This window comes from Podarcis melisellensis (assembly GCF_964234715.1).
Source record: "Podarcis melisellensis genome assembly, chromosome: Z".
NCBI lineage: Eukaryota > Metazoa > Chordata > Lepidosauria > Squamata > Lacertidae > Podarcis > Podarcis melisellensis.
In genome coordinates, this window is record NC_138547.1 from 2,347,781 (window position 1) to 2,375,547 (window position 27,767).

General features: G+C 48.6%; 1 protein-coding gene across 2 annotated transcripts in view; it reads right to left on the bottom strand.

Moving 5' to 3' along the window:
- The window catches only part of LOC309361449 (carboxyl-terminal PDZ ligand of neuronal nitric oxide synthase protein-like), a 46,856-nt gene that overhangs the window by 3,540 nt on the left and 15,549 nt on the right, over positions 1 to 27,767 (bottom strand). The window contains exons 3-11 of one of the 2 annotated variants that reach the window (XM_081896449.1): positions 25,521 to 25,589; positions 11,722 to 11,814; positions 10,708 to 10,766; positions 9,438 to 9,546; positions 9,175 to 9,316; positions 5,653 to 5,804; positions 2,742 to 2,909; positions 1,808 to 1,973; positions 95 to 440 (exon numbers count right to left, since the gene is read on the bottom strand). In XM_081896449.1, coding sequence (XP_081752575.1) covers positions 95 to 440; positions 1,808 to 1,973; positions 2,742 to 2,909; positions 5,653 to 5,804; positions 9,175 to 9,316; positions 9,438 to 9,546; positions 10,708 to 10,736 — 1,112 coding nt within the window. In that variant the 5' untranslated portion in view covers positions 10,737 to 10,766; positions 11,722 to 11,814; positions 25,521 to 25,589. The remainder of the gene's footprint in view (positions 1 to 94; positions 441 to 1,807; positions 1,974 to 2,741; positions 2,910 to 5,652; positions 5,805 to 9,174; positions 9,317 to 9,437; positions 9,547 to 10,707; positions 10,767 to 11,721; positions 11,815 to 25,520; positions 25,590 to 27,767) is intronic. The other variant, XM_081896448.1, reaches the window with a different exon arrangement.

Sequence of the window (27,767 nt, forward strand, 5' to 3'; positions counted from 1 at the left end):
ACCACACAGTGCTAACAACCAAGCTGTGCAATTTGCCTTGCATGGGCTCAGACGTGGGTTGATTATGAGCAACACTACGCCAAGACTCCCCTACCTCTCCTCCTGTGCCGGAGTGCCCAGGTTGCTGCTCTTCTGCCGGCCGGTTCTTCCCAGCACCGCACAGTCTGCGGCCTCAGACCCCTCCACGCTGCGGAGGCCATCTGGCCCCTCCAGGACTGCCAAGTGCTCCTCGCTCTCTGCCCAGTGGCTCAGCTGGCTTCCCTTCTCCAGGTTGGACAGATTCAGGTAAGACTCGCAAGCGCTGCCCATCTGTGCCACAGGGCTGCCCAGGACGCTGGCCGGTGTCGAGGTGGATGGCAGGTTGATTTCAAGGCTGTAGTGGTTCTTCAAGTTGAGTGAGAGCGACTGAGCCAGCGTCAGGTTCTGCAGGGATCGGTCAACTAAAAGCAAGGAGGGGGGAATGGTAGATAGGTAATAAGTTACAGATAGGTAGCCGTGTTGGTCTGCCATAGTCAAAACAAAGTGTATCTGAAGAAGTGTGCATGCACACGAAAGCTCATACCAAGAACTAACTTAGTTGGTCTTTAAGGTGCTACTGGAAGGATTTTTTAAAAAAAATTTTTTGAGATAGGTAATAACACAAGGATGGAGCGTCCGTGCCTGTGGTCTGAGACCAAAGGCTTCCCACAGAGGCTCCTGGGAAGCCCCCAGGCTGTGGGTGCAGACCAATAGCCCTCCCTGGCCCTGTTTTATGCCCCCAGTATCTGGTATTTGAAGGGAGCCAGGTGGCGCTGTGGGTTAAACCACAGAGCCTAGGACTTGCCGATCAGAAGGTCGGTGGTTCAAATCCCCATGACGGGGTGAGCTCCCGTTGCTCAGTCCCTGCTCCTGCCAACCTAGCAGTTCGAAAGCATGAAGTGCAAGTAGATCAATAGGTACCGCTCCGACGAGAAGGTAAATGGCGTTTCTGTGCCCTGCTCTGGTTTGCAAGAAGCGGCTTAGTCGTGCTGACCACATGACCCAGAAGCTGTACGCCGGCTCCCTCGGCCAATAAAGCGAGATGACCATCGCAACCCCAGAGTCAGCCACGACTGGACCTAATGGTCAGGGTCCCTTTACCTTTTTCTGGTATTCAGTCGCAGACTGCCTCTGTGCCTGGAGGCTCCATCTATTTATCAGGATAAAGGTAAAGGGTAAGGAGACCCCTGACCATTAGGTCCAGTCGTGACCTACTCTGGGGTTGTGACGCTCATCTCGCTTTACTGGCCAAGGGAGCCAGCATACGACTTCACCCCATAGTGGGGATTCGAACCACCGACCTTCTGATCAGCAAGTCCTAGGCTCTGTGGTTTAACCCACAGCGCCACCCGCGTCCCATCCATCAGGATATAAAGCCATTTATTTGATAGACCTCGCAAAACCACACCAGCCACTGAGCACATCCGCTGCTCTAATTCTGCACTGCATTGCAGCAGTGCTGTGGCAAATTCAGAAGCTCAGGGTCCCTTCATGGCAGTCGCAGCCATGCCCTGCACAGCCATCCTATTTCTCAGACTATACAACTTTCTAAGGTTATACAACCCTTTTATAGTCATTATACAGTGGCAATAATTGGGTACCTTCTGGTGTTGCATGCAAACTTACTTTACAAACTGTTTTAATTTTATTGAGCCTAACCTACCTGGCAGGGTTGCTAGGAGGATAATGCAGAGAGAGGGAGGATCAGGTGCATGACTGGGCACCAGAGAGAGGCCCTTGAGTGACCTCTATGGAGACACGCCCCCTCCAGACTACTCCGGTCACTCACCTGGATGTCGTAGATGCACCTTGATCTCTAGTTCCTTGAGCTGCCTCACTAGCAAGGAGACGTGCTGGAGGAGGTCGCGGTTGGTCATCAGGAGCTGCCGGACACGGACCTGAGCTTCAACCCGGGCTGTGGTTTCGGCTGATAGCTGGTCTTTCAGTAGCTGCACCTGCCAGGAGGTGGGGTGGGGACACGATGAGAGGGTCTCATGAGCTGAGAGGGCTGAGTGAAGCCACCAGGGGCCCTGCTGGATCAGGCCAATGCATCCTTTGAGCCCGACTCTCTGCTTCTAACAGTGGTCAGCTAGAGGTACCACTAGGCAACCCATACGCAGGCAGACGACAGCCATTCTCTGCTGCTTTGGCCTCCTGTTCAGAGAAACTCTGAACACAGAGTTTCCAACTAGGCATTGTGACAGCTATCAATAAAGTTCTCCTCCACAGTGGATTTGTCAGAGGCACGTTGGTTTTGGTTTCCTTTCCTTTTGAGCCATCTATCATATTTGATCCCCTTTATTATATTATAAATATATGCATATATGCATACTCACACACACACACATACACACAAGGACTGTTGGCAAGCAGAGTTTGCTTTCAAGCTTCCAAAACCCATTCTTTTGCACTGCTTTTATTCTATTTAGAGTTTAATTGCTTTTTAACTATTTGCATTTTGCATGATTTTAGCTTTTTACCTGAATTGCTTTAATTTGTGTGAGTCACCTGGCGAAAATCTAGGATGTAAATACAACAACAACATCCTACATGGGGCATTTTGGGGAAGAAATTAGTTGCGCTCTCTTTCTCTCTCTTACACACACACACACACACACTGTAATGCAGAAGAGGAATGGGGAATGGCGTGGGTGGTGACCTGCTGAAAACTGGTCAAAGAAAGTGCAGTCAGGTGGTTGCCAGACAGGTAGGGGCATAGTTACCTGAGCTGCAGCCACCTGTGTCTGCTGCTGCTGCTGGAGGAGTTGGTGCTGGAGGAGCTGGAGGCAGTGCTGGGAGGCCAGCGGGGTCACTGAGGCGGAGGAGCTGGGGCTTGCAGGACTGCCCAGCGGCTGTGCGGCGGAAGGGCGGAGCGACCCGGTCTCATTTTCCTGGAATCCAGCATGCGGCGAAAAGGAGGGGACAATCAGGAACCCCCTCCACACCTTCCCTTCTACAACACATATTCGTGCCACACAAAGAGAACTGCTGGCTGCCCAAGCCATTTGCAGCTCCTCCACATATTTCTTGCAGAATGTCATGACTCGAAGCCTTTTTAAAAATACTTTGTTCTCTCTCCCGGGAGTAGTTCTGCTGATTATTGTGAACGGTTGTCAAAAGATTAGATAAAAAGTGCTGAACAAAGGAAGAGGAGTGTACTCAAGTGTAGGACGAGCTCCTGACAACCAGCACTCCTGTTTCGGTAGTAGTCATTACCCAAGATAACAAATTACTTTGATTTTTGTGAATTTATGCAATTATCGTTTGCACAAAACGGATTGTTTATTTATGTAGCTTGCATACAGCCCTTCTTCCAAGGATCTCAGGACAGCTCGCAGCAAAAAAATCACAAGATAAAAATATGAAACACATAATAAGAACGAAACAGACCAATAACCCCACCCCCTCCTCCATTTAAAAGGACATGAAATGTTAATCAGCCCAAGAGGGACACTTCACCTGGCACCTAAAGGTGTATATTGAAGGCACCAGGTGAGCCTCCCTAGGGAGAGCATTCCACAAATGGGGAACCCCTGCTGACAATAAGAACATAATGTGCTTATTGTTACAGTTTGAACTTCTATGAACAAATGAAAAAAACAAAACCCCACCTTGTATAGATTTTAAAAATAAAATCCCATCTCTGCTCTAGGTTTGTCCCCTAGCCCCAAATGTTTGTAGAGGTGGAGGGCAGGAGTGGTGCCCCCCACGTTTGGCTTCTGCCTCACTGAGAAAGTGTGGGCTAGGGGGCTAATCATCTTGACTTCACAGACACCTTAAATCAGTGCTCCCCAAACATGTTCGGACCACCTCTCCCTGGGTTCCATAAACTCATCCCTAGTACACCCAGTGCTGAAGCTAAGAGGGGGAAAGGCTAGATGGGTTTTTGCCCCAGTTGAAGCCCCCAGAGGGGTGCCACTGAGACTCCCAGCCTGGGTATGTGTGTTCGCAAATGTGCATTGGTGTGTGTATGCCAAACGGGGTCTTTGACCTGGGTGAAATAAAGCGAGTTTCACCTCTGCCAGGACCCCCTACATTACCCTGCAAATAGCCTTATTCAGAGTAGAAGTTTGCACGGCCCACTAAGGACGACAGCAACACAATAAAACTCATAACAGTAACAATTGCACATTTATCCAAAATCCAGCTGAACCTATTTACGGTGGTACCTCTAGCTGCGGACACAAACCATTCCAGGGTGCCATTCGCACCCCAAAAAGTCTGCAACTAGAGCGGCGCTTCTGCGCAAGCGCAGAGTGAGATAAAGCGCTTCTGCGCACGTGCAATGCACGCAAAATGCTTCTGTGCATGCACAAAGAGCGAAGAACACTTCTGTGCATGCGCAGTTTCTTCAGTGCTCTAATCTCAAAGTCTCTTAAACTTAAGCCAAGAAAGAGTATTCTCTATAAGATTGAATATCAATATAAGTACAGTGGTGCCCCGGAAGACGAATGCCTCGCAAGACGAAAAACCTGCTAGACAAAAGGGTTTTCCGTTTTTCGATGCGCTTCGCAAGACGAATTTCCCTATGGGCTTGCTTCGCAAGATGAAAACGTCTTGCGAGTCTTGCGATTTTTTTCGCTCCCCCCTTTTTCTAAGCCGCTAAGCCGCTAATAGCCTTTTAGCCGCTAAGCCTTTAATAGCCGCTATGCCGTTAATAGCGCTAATCTGCTAAGCCGCTAATAGGGTTGCTTCGCAAGACGAAAAAACCGCTAGATGAAGAGACTCGCGGAACAGATTATTTTCGTCTTGCGAGGCACCACTGTATCAAGACTTTGAGATTAGACCACTGAAGAAGCCCGGAAAACTATCTTGGGGGTGTGCTACCTGCAAGCCCCAGTTAAAGGGCCCCATCAGGGGCAAACAGCGGCCTTTTGATTCCTTGGACTGCCAGGGCGAAACAGGTGCAAAACGCCAGCACCCTGTCTCTACTAGCATCTCTCAGTATTGTGAATATCACCGAACTTACCTTTTGTTGGTATCTTCATGAACTTATCTAAAAGACTGGGTTAAGCATTTGAAAAATCTATTGAAACCAGAGGTTATAGGCTGGGTAGTTTGCAAGTCTTTGTGGCTTTGTTTAATGTTTTGTATTTTTCTCAGAAGGTTGATAAAGTACCGTATTTTTCGCTCTATGATGCACCTAGTTTTTAGAGGAGGAAAACAAGAAACAAGAAAGCGACGCAAAGCCTCCAGAGCGAAGAGGGAGGAGCGCTCCCTCTTTGCTCAAGAGGCTTTGTGTGGCTATCTTTGAAGCCAGGAGAGCAAGAGGGATCTTCTTGCTTCAGCGAGAGCTGCGTAGCCTGCATTTGCTCCATAAGATGCACACACATTTCCCCTTACTTTTTAGGAGGGGAAAAGTGCGCCTTATACAGCGAAAAATACGGTATAATTATTCTGTGCATATTAATCGCCAGCGTGTTGCATGAGTTGCACAACTTCCATCAGCAGCACAGGTTGCATTTTTCTAGCATGAAGTGGCGCAGGGAGAACTTGGTCCAGCCACTCTTTTTTGGCCTAATCTACCTTGCAGGGGTGGCTGAGAGGGCAGAACACAGTTGCAAAGTGGAGGTACCTGTTCATGCTCTTCTGGGCCTCCCCGGAGGAGAAAAAAACATTGCATTGGGCTCTTACCTGGCTGCTCCTGTCCTTCAGGATCATCCCCGATTGTGGGACCCCTAGGTTGGGACCGGCCAAGCGCAGCTCACAGGCTCCAAAGTCAGGTGCAAACGCTCCCTCAGGGCCATTTTCTTCGTCAGCCATTGCTGCCCCAGCCAGCTGGAAACCTTGGAAGTGACACAACAACAGAGAGCAGAGGGGGGTCACTCTCCCAAGGACGAGGGAGCCCATCTTGCGGGGGGGGAGAGGGGGGCTGAATTGCAACCTGGGAGAGTGTTGCCTTGAAGGTGGCCCCCAATTTCAACCTCATGCAGGAACTCCTTTATCAACTCAGCCAAGAGTTGGCAACATGCTGCTTCCTGCTTTCAGGCACATTTAGACAGGTGTTGACCTTACTGGGGCTTCTGTGTTGCAAGGAGAACGTCAGCAATGTCTAGGCAACACGATGACCATGTACATACGCGATAGACAATCTTTATAGAATTCCTTCAAACCATAAGAAGTACAAAATGAAATCTTTAGTCTCAAAGTCTCTGAAAAATTTTAAATGAAGCGAGGTACCAGACTTTGTACAATGGAAGACAAGCTGTGAAGCTTTGTGTATTCAGCAAATATGATGTCCAACACTGAACAGTGATTCCAAATATAGACTACTGTGTTTTGTAGAATTCTTTGTCGGCGTGGTGGGAGGATATAGAATGGCTTCATAAACCCATCTTATTTCAAATGAATGTATGTAAATGAAAATATCAAATGCTGTGGAACAGTGCTCATATAATAATGTAGTCAATAATATGACTATTACAATAATAATATGCTTATTACATGAGCACTGTTCCACAGCATTTACATACATTCATTCGAAAAAAGATGGGTTTACAAAGCATTTCTATATCCTCCCACCAGGCTGACGAAGAATTCTACGAAACAGTAGTCAATATCCGGTATCACTGTTCAGTGCTGGACATCATATTTGCTGAATACACAAAGCTTCACAGCTTGTCTTTCATCGTACAAAGTCTGGTACCTCGCTTCATTTAAAGATTTTCAGAAACTTTGAGACTAAAGATTTCATTTTGAACTTCTTGTGGTTTGAAGGAATTCTATAAAGATTGTCTATCGCGTATGTACTACATAGTCATCGTGTTGCCTAGACAATGCTGATGCTTACTGGGGCTTCAGCACCAAATGAAGGCTTTCTGTCAATTCAGACAAAACTTGCCACAGGCCTGAGCCCAGCCATGTCCAGCAGAAACTTGATAAAGCAGCAGAACTGTACTATATCAGAATCTATATCATTCCCCCCCCCCCCGGGACCACATTTGTTTTTATTTTCATTTCTTAATGCATGGAAAGCAATTGCAACCGTAATAAAGAGTGAGAGAAACGATCCCAAGGAAGAAATTGGGGAGGGGGAGGAAAGAAAGGACGGGAACGAGGAGGGAGTTGGTAGCATTCCGAAAACAGCACTGCATATTATCCAATAATGTTTTTCCAGAGAACTCCACTGAGAAAAGGGCAGCTGCCAATGAGGTCCCTTTTATTTTTAGTACATTTGATAACCGGGTGCAAAGCATAATTTACAAAGTAGTCCTTCATTTTTGGGTGGTGTAAGGTTCAGGGACGCGGGTGGCGCTGTGGGTTAAACCACAGAGTCTAGGATTTGCCGATCAGAAGGTCGGCAGTTCGAATCCCCACGACGGGGTGAGCTCCCGTTGCTCGGTCCCTGCTCCTGCCAACCTAGCAGTTCGAAAGCACGTCAAAGTGCAAGTAGATAAATAGGAACCGCTCTGGCGGGAAGGTAAACGGTGTTTCCCTGCGCTGCTCTGGTTCGCCAGAAGCAGCTTAGTCATGCTGGCCACATGACCCGGAAGCTGTACGCTGGCTCCCTCGGCCAGTAAAGCGAGATGAGTGCCGCAACCCCAGAGTCGGCCACGACTGGACCTAATGGTCAGGGGTACCTTTACCTTTACCTTTTTAAGATTCAGGTATATTTTGTTAACTTTTCCCATTAATGCAATGGTCCAGGTCTTGAAGTACCAATACTCTTGCAAGTTTCCTGGAGCTGACATCTTCTGTATCATTTATTATATGTTCTTGTTCTACGTGCGGTTATTTAAAAAACAACAAGAAGAAGAACCTCCTCTTGTACATAGCTTTGGATTTTTTAAAAACACGAATTGATTAATGTGTTAGATGGGCAGGATGGACGCGAGAGACCAGGGTCCAAATCTCTCTCTCTCCCCCCCCCCACCTCCAATGGCCATGAAGTTCACTCAGTGCGACCTTGGGGGCCAACGACTGACTCTCAGCCTAAACTACCTTGCAGGGGTGTTCTGAGGATTTGAATGAGGAGTGGGGAGAGCAATGCACTATGCCACCTTCAGCTCCTTGGAGAAAAAGGTGGGACATCAATGCAAGAAAGAAGGCGCTTTGAGGATTTGCAACTAAACACCAGGAAGAACTCTTTGGCGGTAAGAACCATTCGACAGGGAAACAGTCTCCCTCAGGAGGAGCTGGGCTCTCGTTTCTTGAAGGTTCTGAAGCAGAGGCTGGATGGCCATCAGTCATGGGTGCTTTGGCTGAGATTCTTGCAAGGGGGCGGGCGGTTTTGGACTGGATGATCCTTAATGATAACAATAAAATTTATTTATACCCCGCCCTCCCCAGCCAAGACTGGGTTCAGGGCGGCTAACATCAGATATAAAAACAACTGATTAAAATACAACTTTAAAATAATATTAAAATACAACATTAAAATGCAGCCTCCTTTCAGTAGAAACTCAAATCAAAAACTTTTTAGGGATGAAAACGTCAAGTCTTCACCAAGGCCAACTATCCAGACTGGTCCTACGTGGGCCAGAAAAAAGCCAGGGAAGTCCCCAAATAGGAGGTCCATCACAGAAGGAGAAAGGAAAGAGGGGAAGGGGATCAAGTTGATTCCAAGCCAAAGGCCAGGCAGAACTCTGTCTTACAGGCCCTGCAGAAAGAAATCAGATCCTGCAGGGCCTTGGTCTCATGAGACAGAGCGTTCCACCAGTGTTGAAAAGGCCCTGGCTCTGGTTGAGGCTAATCTGATTTCCTTAGGGCCCGGGACCTCTAGGGTGTTGCTGTTTATGGACCTTAAGGTCCTCCGCGGAGCATACCGGGAGAGGTACGAGGGTCCTAGGCTGTGAAGGGCTTTAAAGGTCAAAACCAGACCTTAAATCTGACCCTGTACTCCACCGGGAGCCAGTGCATCCTTTCCAATATTACAGTTCTATGATTCTATGCTCCCTACCATCTAGCCATACATAAAATTTATGAAATAAGAAAGAAGTAATAGTTATTTAAATAAACAAGCAAACACCAAACACCATGCTCTCATCTTCTTTTGGGTGCCCCCTGAAGCTTCCAAAACCAGTCAGTGTTTATCCTCCTCCTTCCGGGGAGAAAGGCTACCACCAGGCAGGTATTTTAAATTTAAATATTAAGAAGCCAAGCCCCAACCCTGGACCCTTTTGAAATGCCCATGCAGATCTGACCCAGACCCCTCACCTTCCACCTGGGGGTCATCCGCGGAGTTGTTGCTGGCTCCATCGGCCTGGCCATCGGCGTTCTGCAGGGCATGTTGGAGGCTCAGCTTGTGACAGACCTCGAAGGCCTGGCCCACTGTCCGAACCACCCGCATGGCCTGCGTCTGTGGGGAGAGAGAAGGCCCACCTTAGCATGAGGAGAGACAAGGGGCAGTTAAAGGCAGCAGCAGTGGTGGGGAAGGAGGAGGTCCTATGGCAAAGAGCCCCTCGCCCACGCCAGCCCACCTTCTTCTTGGATTTGAAGACGTTGCACCGGAAAGAGTTGTTCGCGCCGTCCCTGGCGATGTAGCTGAATATCTTCAGGTCCTGGGAATCATGAGAGACATAGAAGATCCTGAGGAGAGAGGAGGTCCACAAAGTAAACCAGGAGGAAAAAGCGTCCCCAAAGTCCTGGGCACAGGGGAATGGTAACAACATAGCTTGGGAGATGCCTTAAGGTAAAGGTAAAGGGACGCCTGACCATTAGGTCCAGTCATGACTGACTCTGGGGTTGCGGCGCTCATCTCGCTTTACTGGCCAAGGGAGCCGGCGTACAGATTCCGGCTCATGTGGCCAGCATGACTAAGCCGCTTCTGGCGAACCAGAGCAGCGCACGGAAATGCCGTTTACCTTCCCACCGGAGTGGTACCTATTGATCTACTTGCACTTTGACGTGCTTTCGAACTGCTAGGTTGGCAGGAGCTGGGACCGAACAACGGGAGCTCACCCCGTCGCGGGGATTCAAACCGCCGACTTTCTGATCGGCAAGTCCTAGGCTCTGGGGTTTAACCCACAGCGCCACCTGTGTCCCAAGGGAGTTGCCTTGCACTGTGCCAAACCCTTCCCTTGTTTCCCAGGAATGCTGGGCAGATTGTCCCTCAGATTTGCTCCAATGAGGTGGGAGCAATTACCAGCTTAGGGGATTGAGCCACCTGGATCAAATTAGCAGCTTTGCCAATCTGGTAGTGCAGAGGACAGATGTCAGGGACTGCCTGGGTGGGGCAGCAGGGGAACCCCAGGAATTTGCACCAGCAGAGACAGAGAGGCCAGCTGGCACTGCAAAGACCAGCTGGAACAGAGGCAGGGTTGGCATTCCCTATTGAGGACAGCCGAACCCCTATGTGCCCAATGGGCAGGGGGGCAACTGAAGGGAGCTGAGCCACTAGTGGCCACCTTTTAGCCCACCAAAGGGGCAGGGGTCAATCTGCTCCATGTGATCTCTGGCCAATCTGGAAGAATAGGGCAGATTTGCATATATGTTGTGTTTTTATTTATCATAGTTATTAAGGCACATGGCCACTCACTGCCACCAGTATATATGAAAGTCTGGTTCTTTTAAGAGTACACAGAACCACCATTCTCAAAAACAATGGAATTCACAGGTGGATAATACCTTTTATTTTTATAAATCTTATTTGTTTGCAAAGGGAATATTTGAATGACTTGATGCTATATTACACCTTTGGAGCTGCGCTGGATCCTTGCATGCAAGTAGGGAGAATCCGCAGCAACCTACCTGTAAACCGGGTCGTGCATGACCACCATCTTGCCCTCATCCCAGGCCCACTCCTTTCTCTGCAGACAGGAACAAAGAATTAGTATAGCCCTCTCCTCCTCCATGAATTTGCCTAGTGCCCTTTTAATGCAATCTAAGTCAGTGGCCATCTCTGCCTCCTGTGGACGTGAGTTCCACAGTTTAACTGTGTACTTTATTTCACCTGTCCTGAATCTCCCAGCATTCAGAATCACTGGAGGACCCCATTAGTTTCTAAAATTAGTAGAGAAGTAAATGAAAGGTCCATCTACTTCTTCAACCTCATGCATGATTTCATTTATTTATTTGAAAAGTTTTTATTATTAAAATAATTCAGCATTAATACACATTGTGAATATACAAGCATACAAACATACATTTCATACAATCCTTAAAAATGTTCAAACATACCTATACTCAATCCCACAGATCATTCCTTTCCCCATCACCACCCCTCACCCCACCTTTGTGTTAGACTTCCAATCTACTCAATTGCAATTTCTTTCCACTTCTATTACTTTCTTTCACACACTTTTAAACCAACTTTTCTACTTCTTTTTCTGTTACACATTGTTATCCATCTTATTTAGTATTTCAGTATTTAAAACGGAACTTGTTTATTCTAATAGGAGTTCTGATTTTTCAATATGGTTTTGCAAGTATCCTTTAAACACTTTCCAGTCCCTGTCTATCTTCTCTTTTCAGATCCTTCCAATTTCTCCCATTGTTTTGGATATATTGTAATACTCCAATAATTTGGCAAGCCACTCTGTTTTTGTCGGTATAATACCACTTTTCCTATTTTTCGCAATCAATGATTTCCAGCACTTTCACACTCTCCCCTCCCCTTCTTTCCAAACCAAGAAGTCTCAAATGTTGCTAAGGGAGTTTGCCCTCCATCCCCTTGATCATTTTTTTGCAGGGTGAGAGGGTGGGGGCCCTTTCCCTGCCCCCTTCCAGCTCTCCAGCATGACTCATCTAGGCCCCACTCCTCACCTTCTGCTTCTTGCGCAAGATCACTTTCACTCCATCCACCGAGATGATGATGTTGACCTTCTTTTTTTTGATGTTCTTGGCCTTAAATTCATACTGCGGGAAGGAAGAGGGTGGAGAGATGCATTAGGGTGGCCAGTTGCCGTCCAGCTTGGCCCCAAGGCTTTGCAGTGGGTGGGGGGGGGGGAAAGGTCACGACAGCAGCCCTGTCACATGGCGAGTGGATAAAAATATCTATCCAATTTCCACCTCTAGATTTCATGCTGGGCAATTTGTAAATGCAACCATTTGCACCCAAAGCCTCCTGCTGCATTGCCCACCCTGATTTTTGTTAATTGCAGACTGCAAAGCCCCTCCCCCACCTTCCTCTCTCTCTCAACCGTTATGTGCTGGGCTTTTTTTATCTCAGCTCAGGAGAGAGGCAACTCAGGCCTGCAGTGGGAATGTTCAAAGACCACTGGTGGGGGGCTGTCAGACTGAAACAGCCCCTGATGTAGCTGCACCACTTAAATATTTATTAAAGCGGGTTTTGAACGAAGCAGCAGAACGGAGCAGTTTTTGTGTGTGTTGTATCAAACAAATCAGCCCTCCCCAAACCCCAAATAAAATCATTTGGAGAGAACGTCAGACGAATGATGATGATAATAATAATAATAATTTATTATTTATACCCTGCCCATCTGCTGGGTTCCTCCAGCCACTCTGGGTAGCTACAAAATATTAAAAATACAATAAAAACCAGACATTAAAAACAGGGCTGCCTTCAGATGTCTTCTAAAAGTCAGATATCTGCTTATTTCCTTGACATCTGATGGGAGGGTGTTCCACAGGGTGGCGCCACTACCAAGAAGGCCCTCTGATTTCATCTTTTGGTTTGAAGGGCTCAGTCTTGGAATGCAGGTTGTGCTTACTCAATGGGGTGCAGATGTGTGAACTCTGCACATCCTCAGAGGCACCTGCATTTGCTTCATGCACTCAGAGGCAAGGGTCCCAAGGTCAGTCTCAGCTGTGTTTTAAGCGTTCCTTGCTTGACCTTCCATCAGTAGCCTTTCTCCACCCTGCCCTGAACTTTGCTCTCCCCCTACTCGGTCAGAAGGATGGATTAGCCTAGCCTAGCCTCCCCCCACCCACAACCTTGGGTCCAGGGTTGAAGGCAGCAAGCAGGCAAGAACAGCCCCCACCCCAGGCAACCACTTGGTCCCCGTTAAGCTGTGACCTCTTGATCAATCCATGAATTATTACACAGGGCAAGCTGTTTAGAAAGCTAAATTTAGCCACAAAGTGTGAACACACAGAGAGAGGGAGAAAGGGGAAGGAAGGAAGGAAGGAAGGAAGGAAGGAAGGAAGGAAGGAAAGAAGGGAAGGAAGGAAGGAAGGAAGGAAGGAAGGAAGGAAGGAAGGAAGGAAGGAAGGCAGGAAGGCCAGCCAGCTGTGTTCTTGTTTACACAAAAAAGAGGGACAGGGCATGATCCCTGCTGAAAGGACAGCAGCCGCTCCGCCAAAGCTGATCCTTCAAAAGCATTGCCACCGCAACCTCTGCCTGGGGCTAAGAAGATGGATTCTCTCTCCCCTAACACACACACATACCGGATATGCACCTGTGGAACCAAAATCTGCCCTTTGCCCAAGGGCAGAGCCAGGTGCTGCCTGTTCCTTCGAACACACCCTTTCCCCCAGCCAGGAGACCTTCTAGCGGTTTCAGACTACAACTCCCATCAGCCCTGGGCAAAGGCCGTCCTAAGAGATCTGTTTCCACTTTTGAACTGCTGGGACTGCCCAGGCGTGGGCTGCTACAGCCCCATACCCCAGGAGGGCAGGGCAGCAGCGCAGAGAGCCCTTTCTGCTTCCTAAGGATGGCGGAGGCTGCCCCCTCGGGCTGTTGGAGCGGAGCACCTCTCCAAGGCGTGAGAAGGGGAGCCATGCCAGGGATGGGTGCCCGCTGGCTGTGCCCTCTTCTGCCCTCAGCACTCATGCAGAGCCGCTCACTGCTTTGAAATCGGGACTGGAAGCCAAAGAATATTTGCACCCCAGGGCGAGTGATGGGATTGGCTCCTCCTGAGACCTGTGCTTTGGCTCCTCTGCGCAGGTTCTGAACACATCCATCTGTTCAGGGGGAAAGGCCAAAAGCCGCTGGATCTGATATCAGAGGGGCTCAATCACTACTGTTATTATTAATTATTAAAAGCAGGTTTGCTTCTTGGGAGAAAAGCAATGACAAACCTAGACAGCATCCTAAAAAGCAGAGACATCACCTTGCCAACAAAGGTCCGTACAGTTAAAGCCATGGTTTTCCCAGTAGTCATGTATGGAAGTTAGAGCTGGACCATAAAGAAGGCTGGTCGCCGAAGAATGGATGCTTTTGAATTCTGGTGCTGGTGGCGACTCCTGAGAGTCCCATAGACTGCAAGAAGAATGGGCATATTTTTATTTACAACACTATCCATTCTTAAGGAAATCAGCCCTGAGTGCTCACTGGAAGGACAGATCCTGAAGCTGAGGCTCCAGTACTGGCCACCTCATGGGAAGAGAAGACTCCCTGGAAAAGACCCTGATGTTGGGGAAGATGGAGGGCACAAGGAGAAGGGGACGACGGAGGACGAGATGGTTGGACAGTGTGCTCGAGCCTACAAACATGAGTCTGACCAGGCTGCGGGAGGAAGTGGAAGACAGGAGTGCCTGGTGTGCTGTGGTCCATGGGGTCACGAAGAGTCAGACATGACTAAACAACAACAAACCACTTGGAAGTTTGAGCAAGACTGACATCTGCAGCTCCTTCAGACGCTGGGACCTGAACCAGTACAGTGGTACCTTGGGTTACAGATGCTTCAGGTTACGGACTCTGCTAACCCAAAAATAGTACCTCGAGTTAAGAACTTTACCTCAGGATGAGGCGGCGCGGCGGCAGCGGGAGGCCCCATTAGCTAAAGTCGTACCTCAGGTTAAGAACGGACCTCCAGAACGAATTAAGTTCTTAACCTGAGGTACCACTGTAGATTCAAACGACAATAAGAGAGATGCCAGCTAAACATTAGAAGAACTTTCTGACAGTAAGAGCTGCGTGACAGTGGGATGCGTTAACTCAAAAGGTGGTGGGCATCTGTCGGGGTACTTCAGCCGAGATTCCTGCATTGAAGGGGGTTGGACTAGATGACCCCTAGAGATCCCTTCCAACTCCACCATTCTACGATTCCACTTCTGCCAGGCTAGGAATAATTATTGATGATGATGATGGTGTGTGTGGGTGTGTGTGTGTGTGTGTGAAAAGGACTCCCAGCATTTTGGAGCCTTAACTCCATATCGGGATAAATGGTGCATGACCAACAAAAATATTTGCACCATGTAAAGGACACAGAAACCAGTCCAACTTACTTTTTCTTTCGCATACGAAACACAGTTGGCCCTGCCAGATTCTGCCTCCATTTGCACCGCCCTTCTGGTTCACATTTCCTTATGGGCCTGCATTCCAATGCACAACTCCCCTTCCACAAAGAAGACAGAATCATGGAGTTGGGAGGGAACCCCAAAAGTCATCTAGCCCAACCCCGTGCGATGCAGGAGTGTTAAGAGACTCCCAACAGCAACCTCCATGCAGCACTCCCCCTGATCCTGCCCCTGTTTAGAAAGCCAGTAATAGCACCGCCCTTCTCCCTCCGCCTAGCTTCCATCTCAGAGGACCAAAGCAGCCACAGAAAGACCTCAACTCCACCCACCCTGAGACAAACACCGCCAAGCACCTGCCCAGGTGGAGATGCCCACTGGGCACATGGGCACCCGCCTCCTCCAGAACGGAGAGCTTAACTGGCAAAACATGTTTACTGCAGCTGCACAAAAAGCATTTTGGGCACCGTTAATCCCATGCAGACAAGATATGATCAGAGTCCTGAACTTTTATTGGTGTGGGGATGGAGAACATTCATGCAGTCATTTACTGCATTTCTATCTCACATTCCCCCCCTCCTCGGAGCTCAAGTACATAGGGTCTCCTCCCCCTCCCCATTTTATCCTCAAAACAACCACCCTGTTTGGTAGAGCTTACGCAGAGAGTCAGTGATTGGCGAAAGGTCACCCAGTGAACTTTATGGCCAAGAAGGAGATTTGAACCCCGGTCTCCCGGGTCTTAGTCCAACAATTAACCACTACACCACCACCGACTTCCCTGTTATGAGCCTGTGAAAGATCTGACCAAAATTTCTCATTTTTCCAACAGCAACTAGTCAGATTGAGAAGGCCATAAGCGCAGGGCTCAGGATCTCAGCAGTACCCAACCGGCATTATTCAGAGGTAGATTTTGTGTTAACATGGATGCTTCATTTAGGTGCCCTGACCACTAGCCCCTAAATAGACACCGCTTCTCCGTGAATTTATATAATCCTTTTCAACAGCCTCCTAAGCCACTGCCCCTCACCATATTTTGTGTCAGTGAACTCCAAAAGTTACCTTTGTGAAGAAATCATTTTTTAAAAAACCTTTAAATCTCCCCCCATTGTTCTTGTTTTTATTATGTATGTTGTGTTTTTATCTTGTATTTTTATGCCGTGAACTCCCCTGAGATCTATGGATGAAGGGTGGTATACAAATTTAATAAATAAATGCATGCATAAAATATTATCTGAATTTACCTGGGACTCAGCTAAAGGTAAAGGTAAAGGTACCCCTGCCCGTACGGGCCAGTCGTGTCCGACTCTAGGGTTGTGCGCCCATCTCACTTAAGAGGCGAGGGGGCAGCACTGTCCGGAGACACTTCTGGGTCACGTGGCCAGCGTGACGAAGCTGCTCTGGCGAGCCGGCACCAGCACAGCACATGGAAACGCCGTTTACCTTCCCGCTATAAAGCGGTACCTATTTATCTACTTGCACTTAGGGGTGCTTTCGAACTGCTAGGTGGGCAGGAGCTGGGACCGAACGACGGGAGCTCACCCCGCCGCGGGAATTCGAACCGCCGACCATACAATCGGCAAGTCCTAGGCTCTGTGGTTTAACCCACAGCGCCAGCCGCGTCCCGCCGGGACTCAGCTATACAGCTGCAAATAAAACATTCTGAATGTGTTGCAAAGTGCAATATACAATCGTGACACTAGATGACGACTGTGAGCTATAGCAGATTCAATGCATTTTCCAAAACAATTTTTTAAAAAGCATTTTCACATGTGTAGATTCCACCCTGCTGATCTTTTGTTGTTGTTGTTAAAAGTTTTTATTTAGAAAAAAAAACTTTACTAAGTGGTTTAAATATTTTACAACGAAGCAAAACAAAGAGTCAGGTGGCGACTCGCTATTATAGATCCAGAGTACATGGCTGGGTAAGACATTTGAACCCGAATGAGTTTTATCTGAAGTGAGACAAGACAACAGGATGGCTGTTCTTGCAGGAACAACGAGGCCTCGCAGTAGTGGATATCCGTATGTACCAAATCAGTACCAAATGAAGTATGATGCGGTGGGAGCCAACCAGCCATGCGCTTGCGTCTTAATATATGCCAGAAAACACCCTCAACATCGGCACATGAAACATGTTCATTTGGCGAAAAGTGCATTTTATTTTGGTGATCTCCCCACCACCACCAACCCCACCCTGAGCCAAAATAGGATGCCAGAAGGTGAAAACCTCCCCCTGTACATACTTCTTAGGGCTGCGCATGATTTCACAAGCATCAGTCATGTCCCACTTGCAGAATGAAATGTGCTTGCAGAAGAGCGTGATGGATGGAGCCTCATCAGAATTATTTGGCGGGGGGAGTTTAATGAGCACAGGCCTCCCTTTGGCAGTCAAGAGGCGTTTCTGCAGAGGCACTGCAGACACAAGGAGAATCCCTAATGCTGCCGCCTTGTGTGGGCAGAGAAGGCGCCAAGCGCATCCTGGATACTAAATAATGCATCTCCACCCCTCCACACACACCCCCGACCTCACTCTTCCCTTCATTGCAAAGGAGCTATTTCGGGCTGCATGGATTTCCAAGCCAGAGAGAGGTGGGGAGAGATTCATTCACTTAGCACGGGAAAAGAACAAAAATCCCTTGAGCCAGTCTTCACAGAAAGGACTCCCCGAAGAGAAGCAGAGATGGAAGGCAGGACATTTGGAGGAGGAAAACGAAGCGTGGGGTCGGGGGCTGGCATGCATGGCCCCACCATGCAGCAAACTGAAGCAGCCTGCTTTAAGGTAGTAGGGCTTGGTGGGTGCGGTGGGGGGCAGATGTCTGGACAGCGCAGTTAGGCTTTTCCCAGGGGGTGGTCCTCACAAGGGTTGGAATGCTGGTTTGGAAGAATCATAGGCTGCTCACCCCTTCTTGGAAGCCAGGCCAACCTCCTGAAATGAGCTTCTTTGTGAACGGAGGATGATGTTGCTCTTGAGAAAAAAGCCTCCGTTTTCCGGCTCCCACGCTCACCTCCTGGCACCGGGATGCCTTGTTTGCATCGCTCTGTGTGCTGGCACAAGCCGGGGCCCAGATGGCATAACGACACAGACCGTTCCTGAAGCAGCCAGCGCACCCCACGCCCCTCGTGCAGTAACGCGCAGCCTGCCCCCATCCCAGGATTTGGCCACCTCCCCGGGGGGGGGGGTGCATTTCGTGACTCGCCACGCCTGTGTTCATCTGTCAGTACAACACTGGCTGGCTCTAGGCTCCGGCTTAGAAGGGGTGCACGGGCAACATCATAACAGGGGCAGTTTTTAAAAAAACCAAACCAGCATGCCAAGGAGTCAAAATCATAGTGCTGGAAGGGATCCCAAGGGTCATCTAGCCCAACCCCCTGAAATGCAGGGATCTCGGCTAAAGCATCCCTGACTGTTGGCCATCCGACCTCTGCTTAAAAACCTCCAAGGAAGGAAAGCCCACAACCTCCCAAAGGAGACTGTTCCACTGTCAGAAAGTTTAGTCGGAATCTCATTTTTTGTAACTTTAAGCCATGGGTTCGAGTCCTACCCTCCGCAGCAGGAGAAAACAAGCTTGCTCCATCTTCCATGGCACAGACCTTGAGATATTTGAAGCTGGTTATCATATCTTCTCTCAGTCTCTTCTTTTCTAGGCTAAACGTTCCCAACTCCCTCAGCCCTTCCTCCTAAAGCTTACTTTTCAGGCCCTTGACCATCTTGGTCACCCTCCTCTGCACACCTTTCAGCTTGTCAATGATATAATAATATGAATTACCAAAGGCCAGCTGGTATTATTTTCAGCAGCCTGCTGAGGTTCCCACCATTTCCTTCCAGGCAGCAGATAAAGGGCAGGCAGGAAATAAAATAAAAATTGAGACGGTTTGGAGACAGCGGCCTTTTAATGGAAAGTTATAGGTTGCTGGGCAGATACAAAGGAACATCATGCTCAGCCACACACGGCACTCTTCCAGGAGATCTCCTCCAAAAACACCCACACAGGAGCGGTGACATTCGAAAGTGCCCCAAGAGAGGAGGATCTGCGTATTCTGCTTGGGTGCTGTCAATGTTGCCCTGCAGGGCAAGACAAGGCAGATTTTGGCTAAACATCAGCAGAGACTTCATTATGGTTAGGAGGTGTTCACCACTGCAACAACCTGCTTCCTTTGCTGGAGGTACTTAGGCAGAGGCCAGGCAGCTTTCTGCCAGGGATGCTTACGTTCCTGCATTGCCTGCCCTGCCCTAAGGGGTTGGAGAAGATGGTCTCTAAGGTTCTGCCTGGCTCTATGATTCCATCACTGCGTTGACCAGACACTGCACAAAGCCAATCTTCATGCGCTCACTGCATCCATAGTCCTTTTTTGCACTGTGTACACAGTGATTAACACCTGCCACCCAAGAATCTTGGTGTGATCCTATGCATAATTATAACGGATCCACAATGCTTTGTCAGAACACTGTATTGTTGCTGGCACCTGCCAAGGCCATTTTCATTTAGGCAACCCTACCCAGACATGTAGGGACGCGGGTGGCGCTGTGGGTTAAACCACAGAGCCTAGGACTTGCCGATCAGAAGGTCGGCGGTTTGAATCCCCATGATGAGGTGAGCTCTCATTGCTCGGTCCCTGCTCCTGCCAACCTAGCAGTTTGAAAGCACGTCAAAAGTGCAAGTAGATAAATAAGTACTGCTCTGGCAGGAAGGTAAACGGTGTTTCCGTGCGCTGCTCTAATTCGCCAGAAGCGGCTTAGTCATGCCGGGCACATGACCTGGAAGCTGCACGCCGGCTCCCTCGGCCAATAAAGCAAGGCGAGCGCCGCAACCCCAGAGTCGGTCACGACTGGACCTAACGGTCAGGGGTCCTTTACCGTTACCCACACATGTAGAACGTTGGTGTATGTTTTAATCTGTTTTTAATTTATTGCCTATACTACTTTTTTTAAACGTTTTAAATAAGCGTTGGCTGTTTTTACTGATAATTGCTTTATTCTTTTTTTGGTTTTTTGGTGGTGGTGTTTTTTTACATTTATATAAATTTTATGAAATAAGTAAAATCAATAAGCATGGCTCTTGTGCTTGGGTCCTGCGTACAGGATTCCAATAGGCATCTGTTCAGCACTGTGAGTACAAAATGCTGCAGTAGGCGGGCCACTGGCGTGATCCAGAAGGGCTCGTATTATATCCTTTACTCTTTAAAATTAAAATTTAAAGATATGGCTTATCTGTGCCCCCTCCCCTCCCCACGGACAGCCGTGTCCCCAAAGCAGCCGTGTCCCCAAATGAGGTCTATCCATCATGTTTAGTTTAGCTCCTTGACCCCTCCTTGGCTAACCCAAATCAGCATTCACACAAGCTTGCAGAGATTGCGCCAGCACCAGGCACCCGCCCCCCACCCACCCACCCACCCGGCTCTTGGGAATCCAGTTCCAGCAATTCTGAGCATGGCATTAAAAGGTCACCATTGCTTAGAGATTACATGTTTTGCAGGCTGATCCATCAGCCCATCTGCTATCAATCATCCCTGGAACGTGATCTCATAACTGCGGCATTTTCTTCTCAGCTAACAGAGTGACCATCACTCTGACAGGAGGAGATGGCCATGGCGATGGCGGCCACCATATATTGGAGCGACCCCAAGGGAATGCATCATAATTTTAGCTTTCTATTCCTTCTACTATTGCTAATAAAAAAGGCCATTTTTTTTGCCCTTGCAGAGATAAGGATGGAAACGGAGGGGGGGCTAAGCAACGCTTGCGGTAGGCCAGGGGTGAGGGCTCCTCATCCTGCATGATGAAATGTAGAATTATGTAAAATGCATGCAAATCTTCATGATTTGCATAATCATGAACTGAGCTCAGGTTATCTTGGCACATAATAATAATTATTTTTAAAGAGCCCTGCCTATGCAAAGCCCTCTCTCCACTGAAAAAGTAGAATACCCAGGATAGTCCAAAGATAACTTGCATATAGTCCTCATTCTTCCGCATGTGTCTTCCTTACAGTCCTGCCAGGTGGGTCGCTGACGGAGTGCAGATAGAGAGAGGGGGTTTTTCTCCCTCTCCCATTGTTCTGGAACTCAGGGCAGTCTCTCAAAGCCAATGGGATGCAGTGCCTACGGAACTCACTGCTGCAGAGTGAGGCACTCCTCCACATTTAGAGGAAATAGGCTACTGACTTCCAGGCACTGAGAAAGGGCTTATGCCTTCAGACTCTGTTGCCGTCAGGTCCTAAATTTCTTTTTTTCCTTGCACAAACTACAGAAAACAGCCACTTCTTGAAAGATAACCTATGAAGTAGAAGCAAGCTCTTCTTATGCTCTTTATTGGCATCAATCTGTCTCAAGAGACAATGGAGCGTGCTGCTGAAGCTCTGAAGAGGCTCTTAAACATTTTGAAACCTGACGGCTTATTTTGGGGGGGGGGGTTGCTCCTGCCTTGTAGGCTGCTGCTGCAATACTGCAAAAAGGCGCCCAATGCAATCAGCACGTGAAGCTGCCTGTGAATGAGGCCTGCAGTTGTATTATTGCAATGCACCTCCCAGATCTGCCTTACCCATAGAGGCTAGTGGCGCAAGGCGCCAAGTTCTGGAGGGCGCCAGGCGGGAGTCTGGGAAACACCGAACGAGCTGCCCGCCTCCTCCAGCCTAAAAAAAGGCTGAAACTCTGGGAAAGGGTGTGTGTGTGCCAGAGGGGTCTTTGCACCACAGCGCCAGATATGCTTAAGACGGCCCTGGCAACTCCTGACCAAAGAGACAGAATTCCAGTAGGGTTTTTTAGGGGGAAACAAAATATGAATTCTCCACTGACTTCGCATGATAGCATCATGCAAATCCACATTTACAGAGGGTGTCACTGGGAGAGCCTTGTGTGGTTTCCAACAGAAAGCCTGCGGCAAAACCAGTCCCCCCAGGGTGGGGGGTGGGAGGTGCACAAATGCGCTGCTAGAATGCTCTTGCATGCACCTTTCGACTGAACTGGCTCTGGACCTGACTTACCCATAGAATAATGACCCTTCTGGGGGAAAGTCACGCCTGCCTCTCTATTAACAATTAAGGCGTAGGAGAGGAGAACAGATTAATTTTGAGGCAGCAGAGCAAGGAGGCCAAAGGACAGCATCTCTGCTCTTTTCGTCCTTGCTCAAGAGCAAAAGCTTGTGCCACAAACTCTGCAAGCTAAAGAAGACTTGGAGGCAAACAGTAGGAGAGTAGTTTACCTTAATTTTCTAGTCACTGAGTAGGGGAGATGGGAGATTTTCAGGGCACTGAATCCACCCCCTTGGTTATGCTAAACCTTACTCAGCTTCTTCTCTTCAACTGGCTTCAGAATTTTTTTTTTTGCATAATAATAATAATAATAGTAATAATAGTAATAATTTATTATTTATACCCTGCCCATCTGGCTGGGTCTCCCCAGCCACCCTGGATGGCTTCCAACAAAGTATTAAAATACAGTGGTCTGTTAAACATTAAAAGCTTCCCTATAAAATGCTTATTCTCACCTAAGAGGGCTAGGAACTTGCTTTGTGTGTGCTCCATAGCCAGTTTCCCGTGGCTGAGATCTGCGGCTCATAGCTGCTCCTGGAGGATCAGTTTGGCCCACTGCCTGTACTGAATCCATGACTTTCAGAGCTTTCAACCTCATCTTCAGGACTGCAACTTGTCAGGATATCCCTACAGGGTGGGCAACCAACAGCACCAGGAGCCCCACCACCCCGGGAATGTCACCCAGAAGACAAAAGACAAGGGGGGGTGGGCGGCTCCAATGGTAACCAAAATTGCTGGGCTTAGCTGAGCGGGACCTTTGTTTGCTACAGAAGCACATCCTTCTCCAAAGGAGTTACTGAGCAGGGACGCATTCAGGGTTACATCACTAAGTCCCTAGGACCCCAAAAAGTGTCAAATCACAGAGCTGTGGAACTGGAAGGGACCCCAGGGGTCATCTAGTCCAACCCTCTGAAATGCAGGAATCACAAGCAAAAGCATCCATGATGGCCATCCAACCTCTGCTTAAAAACCTCCAAGGAAGGAGAGTCCACCATCTCCCGAGGGAGACCGTTCCACTGTTACACGGCCCCTACTGTCAGAAAGTTTTTCCTGATGTTGAGTCAGAAACTCCTTGTCACTTGAAGCTATTGGTTCGAGTCCTACCCTCCACAGCAAGAGAAAACAAGCTTGTTCCATCTTCCATGTGACAGCCCTCCAGGTCCAGGCAGTCTTTCTTTGGGTTACATTCTGGACCCCAGTGGGGCTCATGTTAAACATTCCGTTCCACACTGCCCCAACCTTCTAGTGGCATTTTGGTGACATTTTCAGGTCGCTTCCAGGTTTAGCGCTGCATGTGTGTGTTTGTGCAATCGCATATCAGTCAGACATGTCTAAATTGGTAATTGCCTTTATTTGAAGGTGGCTACCACATCGCTTCTCAGTCTCCTCTTTTCCAAGCTAAACAGACCCAACTCCCTCAACCACTCCACATAAGGCTTGGTTTCCAGACCCTTGATCATCCTGGTTGTTCTCCTCTACACACCTTCCAGCTTGTCAACATCCTTCTTAAATTGTGGCGCCCAGAACCGGACACAGGACTCCAGTTGTGGCCTGACCAAGGCAGAATACAGCAGTGCTATTACCGTATTTTTCGCTCCACAAGACACACTTTTTTCTTCCTAAAAAGTAAAGGGAAATGTCTGTGCATCTTATGGAGCGAATGCGTGGTCCCTGGAGCCAAATTGCCCAGGGGCGAAAAGCAGATCATGCTTTTTTTTTTCTTTTGAAAGAGGGAAGGGGGTGTTGAAACAAAGCCGCTGATGGGCAAGCAATCAGGAGCGAGATGAGGGACGCTAGAAATAAAGGAGGCTGCCTGGGAGCAGGGAGGTAAAAGCCCATGGATCCTCAGGATTTTTACATTGGGTCATCCCAAATTCACCATCAGATCACATAGCATGTCCATGGCTACAGCCTGCACCAAAAAAAAATAATGCTTCCACTGTTTCATGAGGCCACAATGGTGCAAAAACGTGGTTACAAAGCCACCTGGATCCTCAGGCTTTTTGCATTAGGCTAGCCCAAACTCACCGTCAAATCACATATCATGTCTGTGGCCACAGCATGAACCACAAAAATCATACATCCAATGTTTCGTTCAGAATATTTTTTTCTTGTTTTCCTCCTCTAAAAACTAAGTGCATCTTATGGAGCGAAAAATACGGCACTTTGCTTGGTCTAGACAGGCCTGTCTTTTCATTTTCACCTCTCTGCCTGTCCTCAATGGGCCTGAACAAGGAAACTTTGCTGAGGTTTTGTACTGACCTCATTTAACTTTGACTCAATCAATTGGTTAATGTTTCCATCAGCTAAAAGGCAGAGGCTTGATCCGTCAACCTCCCAACCTCAATTAGCCCACACTGAGAGTCAGGGAGGTGTAGTGAAGCGGTTGTGGGGCTTAGGCCTCCATGTGGCCGGGGCTGATGGGTGCTGGGATCCTGACAACATCTGGAGTGCCACAGATGTTCCTCACCACCGGTGCTGCAATTACATGCCAGGCTGAAAGAACTGGAGGCCTCTCTCTCAGACATGCCTACCTCGGAGGGTTGTTTGCAAAGGATAAAACAGGCAGGGAAATGGCAGCCCTATAGGTGGCCTTAAAAACCTTCTTCTGATGCAGTTCTTCAGGAACTTCCCACCCCCAAACACACATGCCAAGGGGTAGGGCCTTTTCGCTGGTGGCACCCCCAAATAAGTGTCTTCAATTGTAGCATTCAGGTGCCAGGTTAAATCCTCTCTTTTTAAAGGAAGGCTCCTGACCGATGGATTGCTGGTAGGAATACGGCTGCAAAGTTGGCTCCGCTGCCTTCTGACTTTCAACTCTGTTTGGTTTATTTACTTATTCTGAAAATGTGACTTATGGTTTCAGTGCCAGCTTGCCTCTCTGCTTCCTATGTATTAACCGGGGTTCTCAGTGGGTTAATAGATTTATATTTCACATGTCTATCTCACCTTTTCCTCCAGGATGGCATGCCTGGCTCTCCCTCTTCCCATGTTAGCCTCTCACAACATCCCTGCGAGGTAGGTCATGCTGAGAGGCAATAGCCTGATAGATGAGATGAGAATTTGAACCCTGGCCTCCCAGGTCCTAGCAAGGCACTCTGAGCTTGCTTTGGCCTTGCTCTGACACCTCCAGAGGCAAAGCCTGAACGAATTATCTTGCCATGGAGTGCAACCTGTTCCATTTAACACTGTGAGCGGCATAAGAAGAGCAGTATCTCAATGCTAGATCATCCACTTTGCATGCAGAAGGTTGCAAGTTCAATCCCCAGTAGCAGAGCACCAGCGTGGTGTAGTGGTTGCAGCATCAGATAAGCACCCGGGAGAGTCCAGGGTTCAAATCCCCACTCAGCCACAAAGCCCTCGTGGGCTGACCTTGCGCCACTCAGCCTAACCTACCTTGAGGGTTGCTGTTGTGGGGATTCAGTGAGGAGAGGGGAGAAGAACCATGTACTCCACTTTGAGATCCTGGGAGATAAAGGTTAGATATTTATTATCATCATCATCATAATCACCATCATTAATTAAATTTGTATAAAGCCCTTCATCTGAAGATCACAGGGTTGTTTACAACATAAGCATATACAGTGGTACCTCGGGTTACATACGCTTCAGGTTACATACGCTTCAGGTTTCACACTCCGCTAACCCAGAAATAGTGCTTCAGGTTAAGAACAGAAATCGTGCTCCGGCAGCGCGGCGGCATCGGGAGGCCCCATTAGCTAAGGTGGTGCTTCAGGTTAAGAACAGTTTCAGGTTAAGAACAGACCTCCGGAACAAATTAAGTACTTAACCCAAGGTACCACTGTAGAGTGAGAATGCAAAATACATAACAAAACAAAACAAATAGCCTCCCTTAAAATAAAACTAATCTCTAGGTAGGGCTTGGGAATGTCCCTGGCCTAGGGCCCTGGAAGGCAGAGGCTACCAGACCCGAGGGGAGACCAGACCCGAGGGGAGGAGTGGTTAACCCTTGGTCCTCCAGATGTTACTGGACGGCAACTTCCATCAGCCCCAGCAAGTGCAGCCAACAACCAGGGAGGTTGGGAGTTGTAGTCCAGCTACGCCTGGAGATCTGCAGCTTCCTTCGCACCAATTATGGACAACATTGGACGAGATGGACCAGCAGCTGGTCTCAGGGTGAGGCCCTTTCCTAAACCATCCCCAGGCTCTGAAAGCAAGCATGGGCTACAAAGAACCAGAATGTAATGGGGGGCCAGGATGCTCCTGCCAAGGAGCGCACCAATTGCCGCCCCACTTAATATTCAAGCGGCAAGAGTAATGACATCCGCTGTCACTGTCAAAGCTGGGGGAATTGGCAGGGGAGGAGGGAGGATTAGCTACAGCTCAGTCAGTCGCAGAAAAAGTCTGTGGCTCCAGGAGGCTACTAATAATCCAGGAGAAAGGCTGGCAATTTTTAACGCAGAAAACCCCCCACACATTTAAATGCAGGCTTAGCTTAGCCTTAATGTCAAGCCAACACAGCAAGCACCAAATTTACATTCTGCTCCAAGGGCTGAGCTTTCTCTCTGTTTGTTAAAGAACACCTCTTGCCAAGAAACCAGCCTGAGGCGGGGGGGGGGGGGCATGGCTGTGTCTCTGGGCGGATCCAGGAGCTCTCAAAAGAACAGAGGGCTCCCACCACTCATTTTGGGTTCCCCACCCACCCTGAGCAGCAGGTAGGAGGCAAGGGGGACACCTGTGCTATGGAAAACTTTACCAGCATGGCTTCAAAGTAAAGCATCCTGCCCTGAAACACTGAAGCCAAATCTCGCATCCAGCACCTTTGTAAGAAAGAGAGGCCTTAAAACTGCCGAGAGTCAGTGTGCAAATATTTTGCCTTTGTTTGTTGTCAATTGCCCCATATATGCCCACTTGCCTGCTTCGATCTGTGGAACTGGCCATCCGGCATTTGTGGGATCTCGATCTCATAGGGTGGCAGCACCTGTAATTTTGAAACTCTCTACCTGATGTCAGGAACCTTTACTATACTCCTTTTGGTGCCTGCTAAAATCATTTTTCTTTAGACATGCCAACCCAGAAGTTTAGAAAGTTGGTGTGAGCTTTAATCTGCTTTTAGTCCATCATTATTTTAACTTCCCAAAGGTCTTAAATTATTGTTGTCAATTCTTCTCAGTGATATTTTCATTGTTTTATCCCATTTGCAAACCGTTTTAAAAATGTCAGTCCGATCCTATGACATTTCATATTTGGCTGGCGAAGGTTCCTAAAATGCTCAGCTCTTATTGCAGACTTCCGCACAAGGACTCTGGAGACTGCAGTTTAGCACAGGATTCGGAAAACTTTCTCTAGAGTTTCCCACCCTCCTTGCAAGCACCCGCACCCCCTTCAGAAAACTACAACTCCCATCCCTCCAGGTGTCTTGATCAGGAGCCTGGCGCTGAGCATAAGAGGACACTGCTGGATCAGGCCCATGGCCCATCTAGGCCAGCCTCTCGGTGCCAGGATGAAACTTGCAAACAGAACCCAAGCATGGAGCCTTCTCCCTTTCTGTGGTTTCAGAAGCATAGCCAGGCCTGTGCAGAGCTTGTCTGAGGCCCAGGGCAAGAGTCCCCAAGTCAGCTGGGAGGCATGGGGCAGTCTTGGCATGACAGTGTATGTCTGGCATGTTCCTGGCGGGGAGCC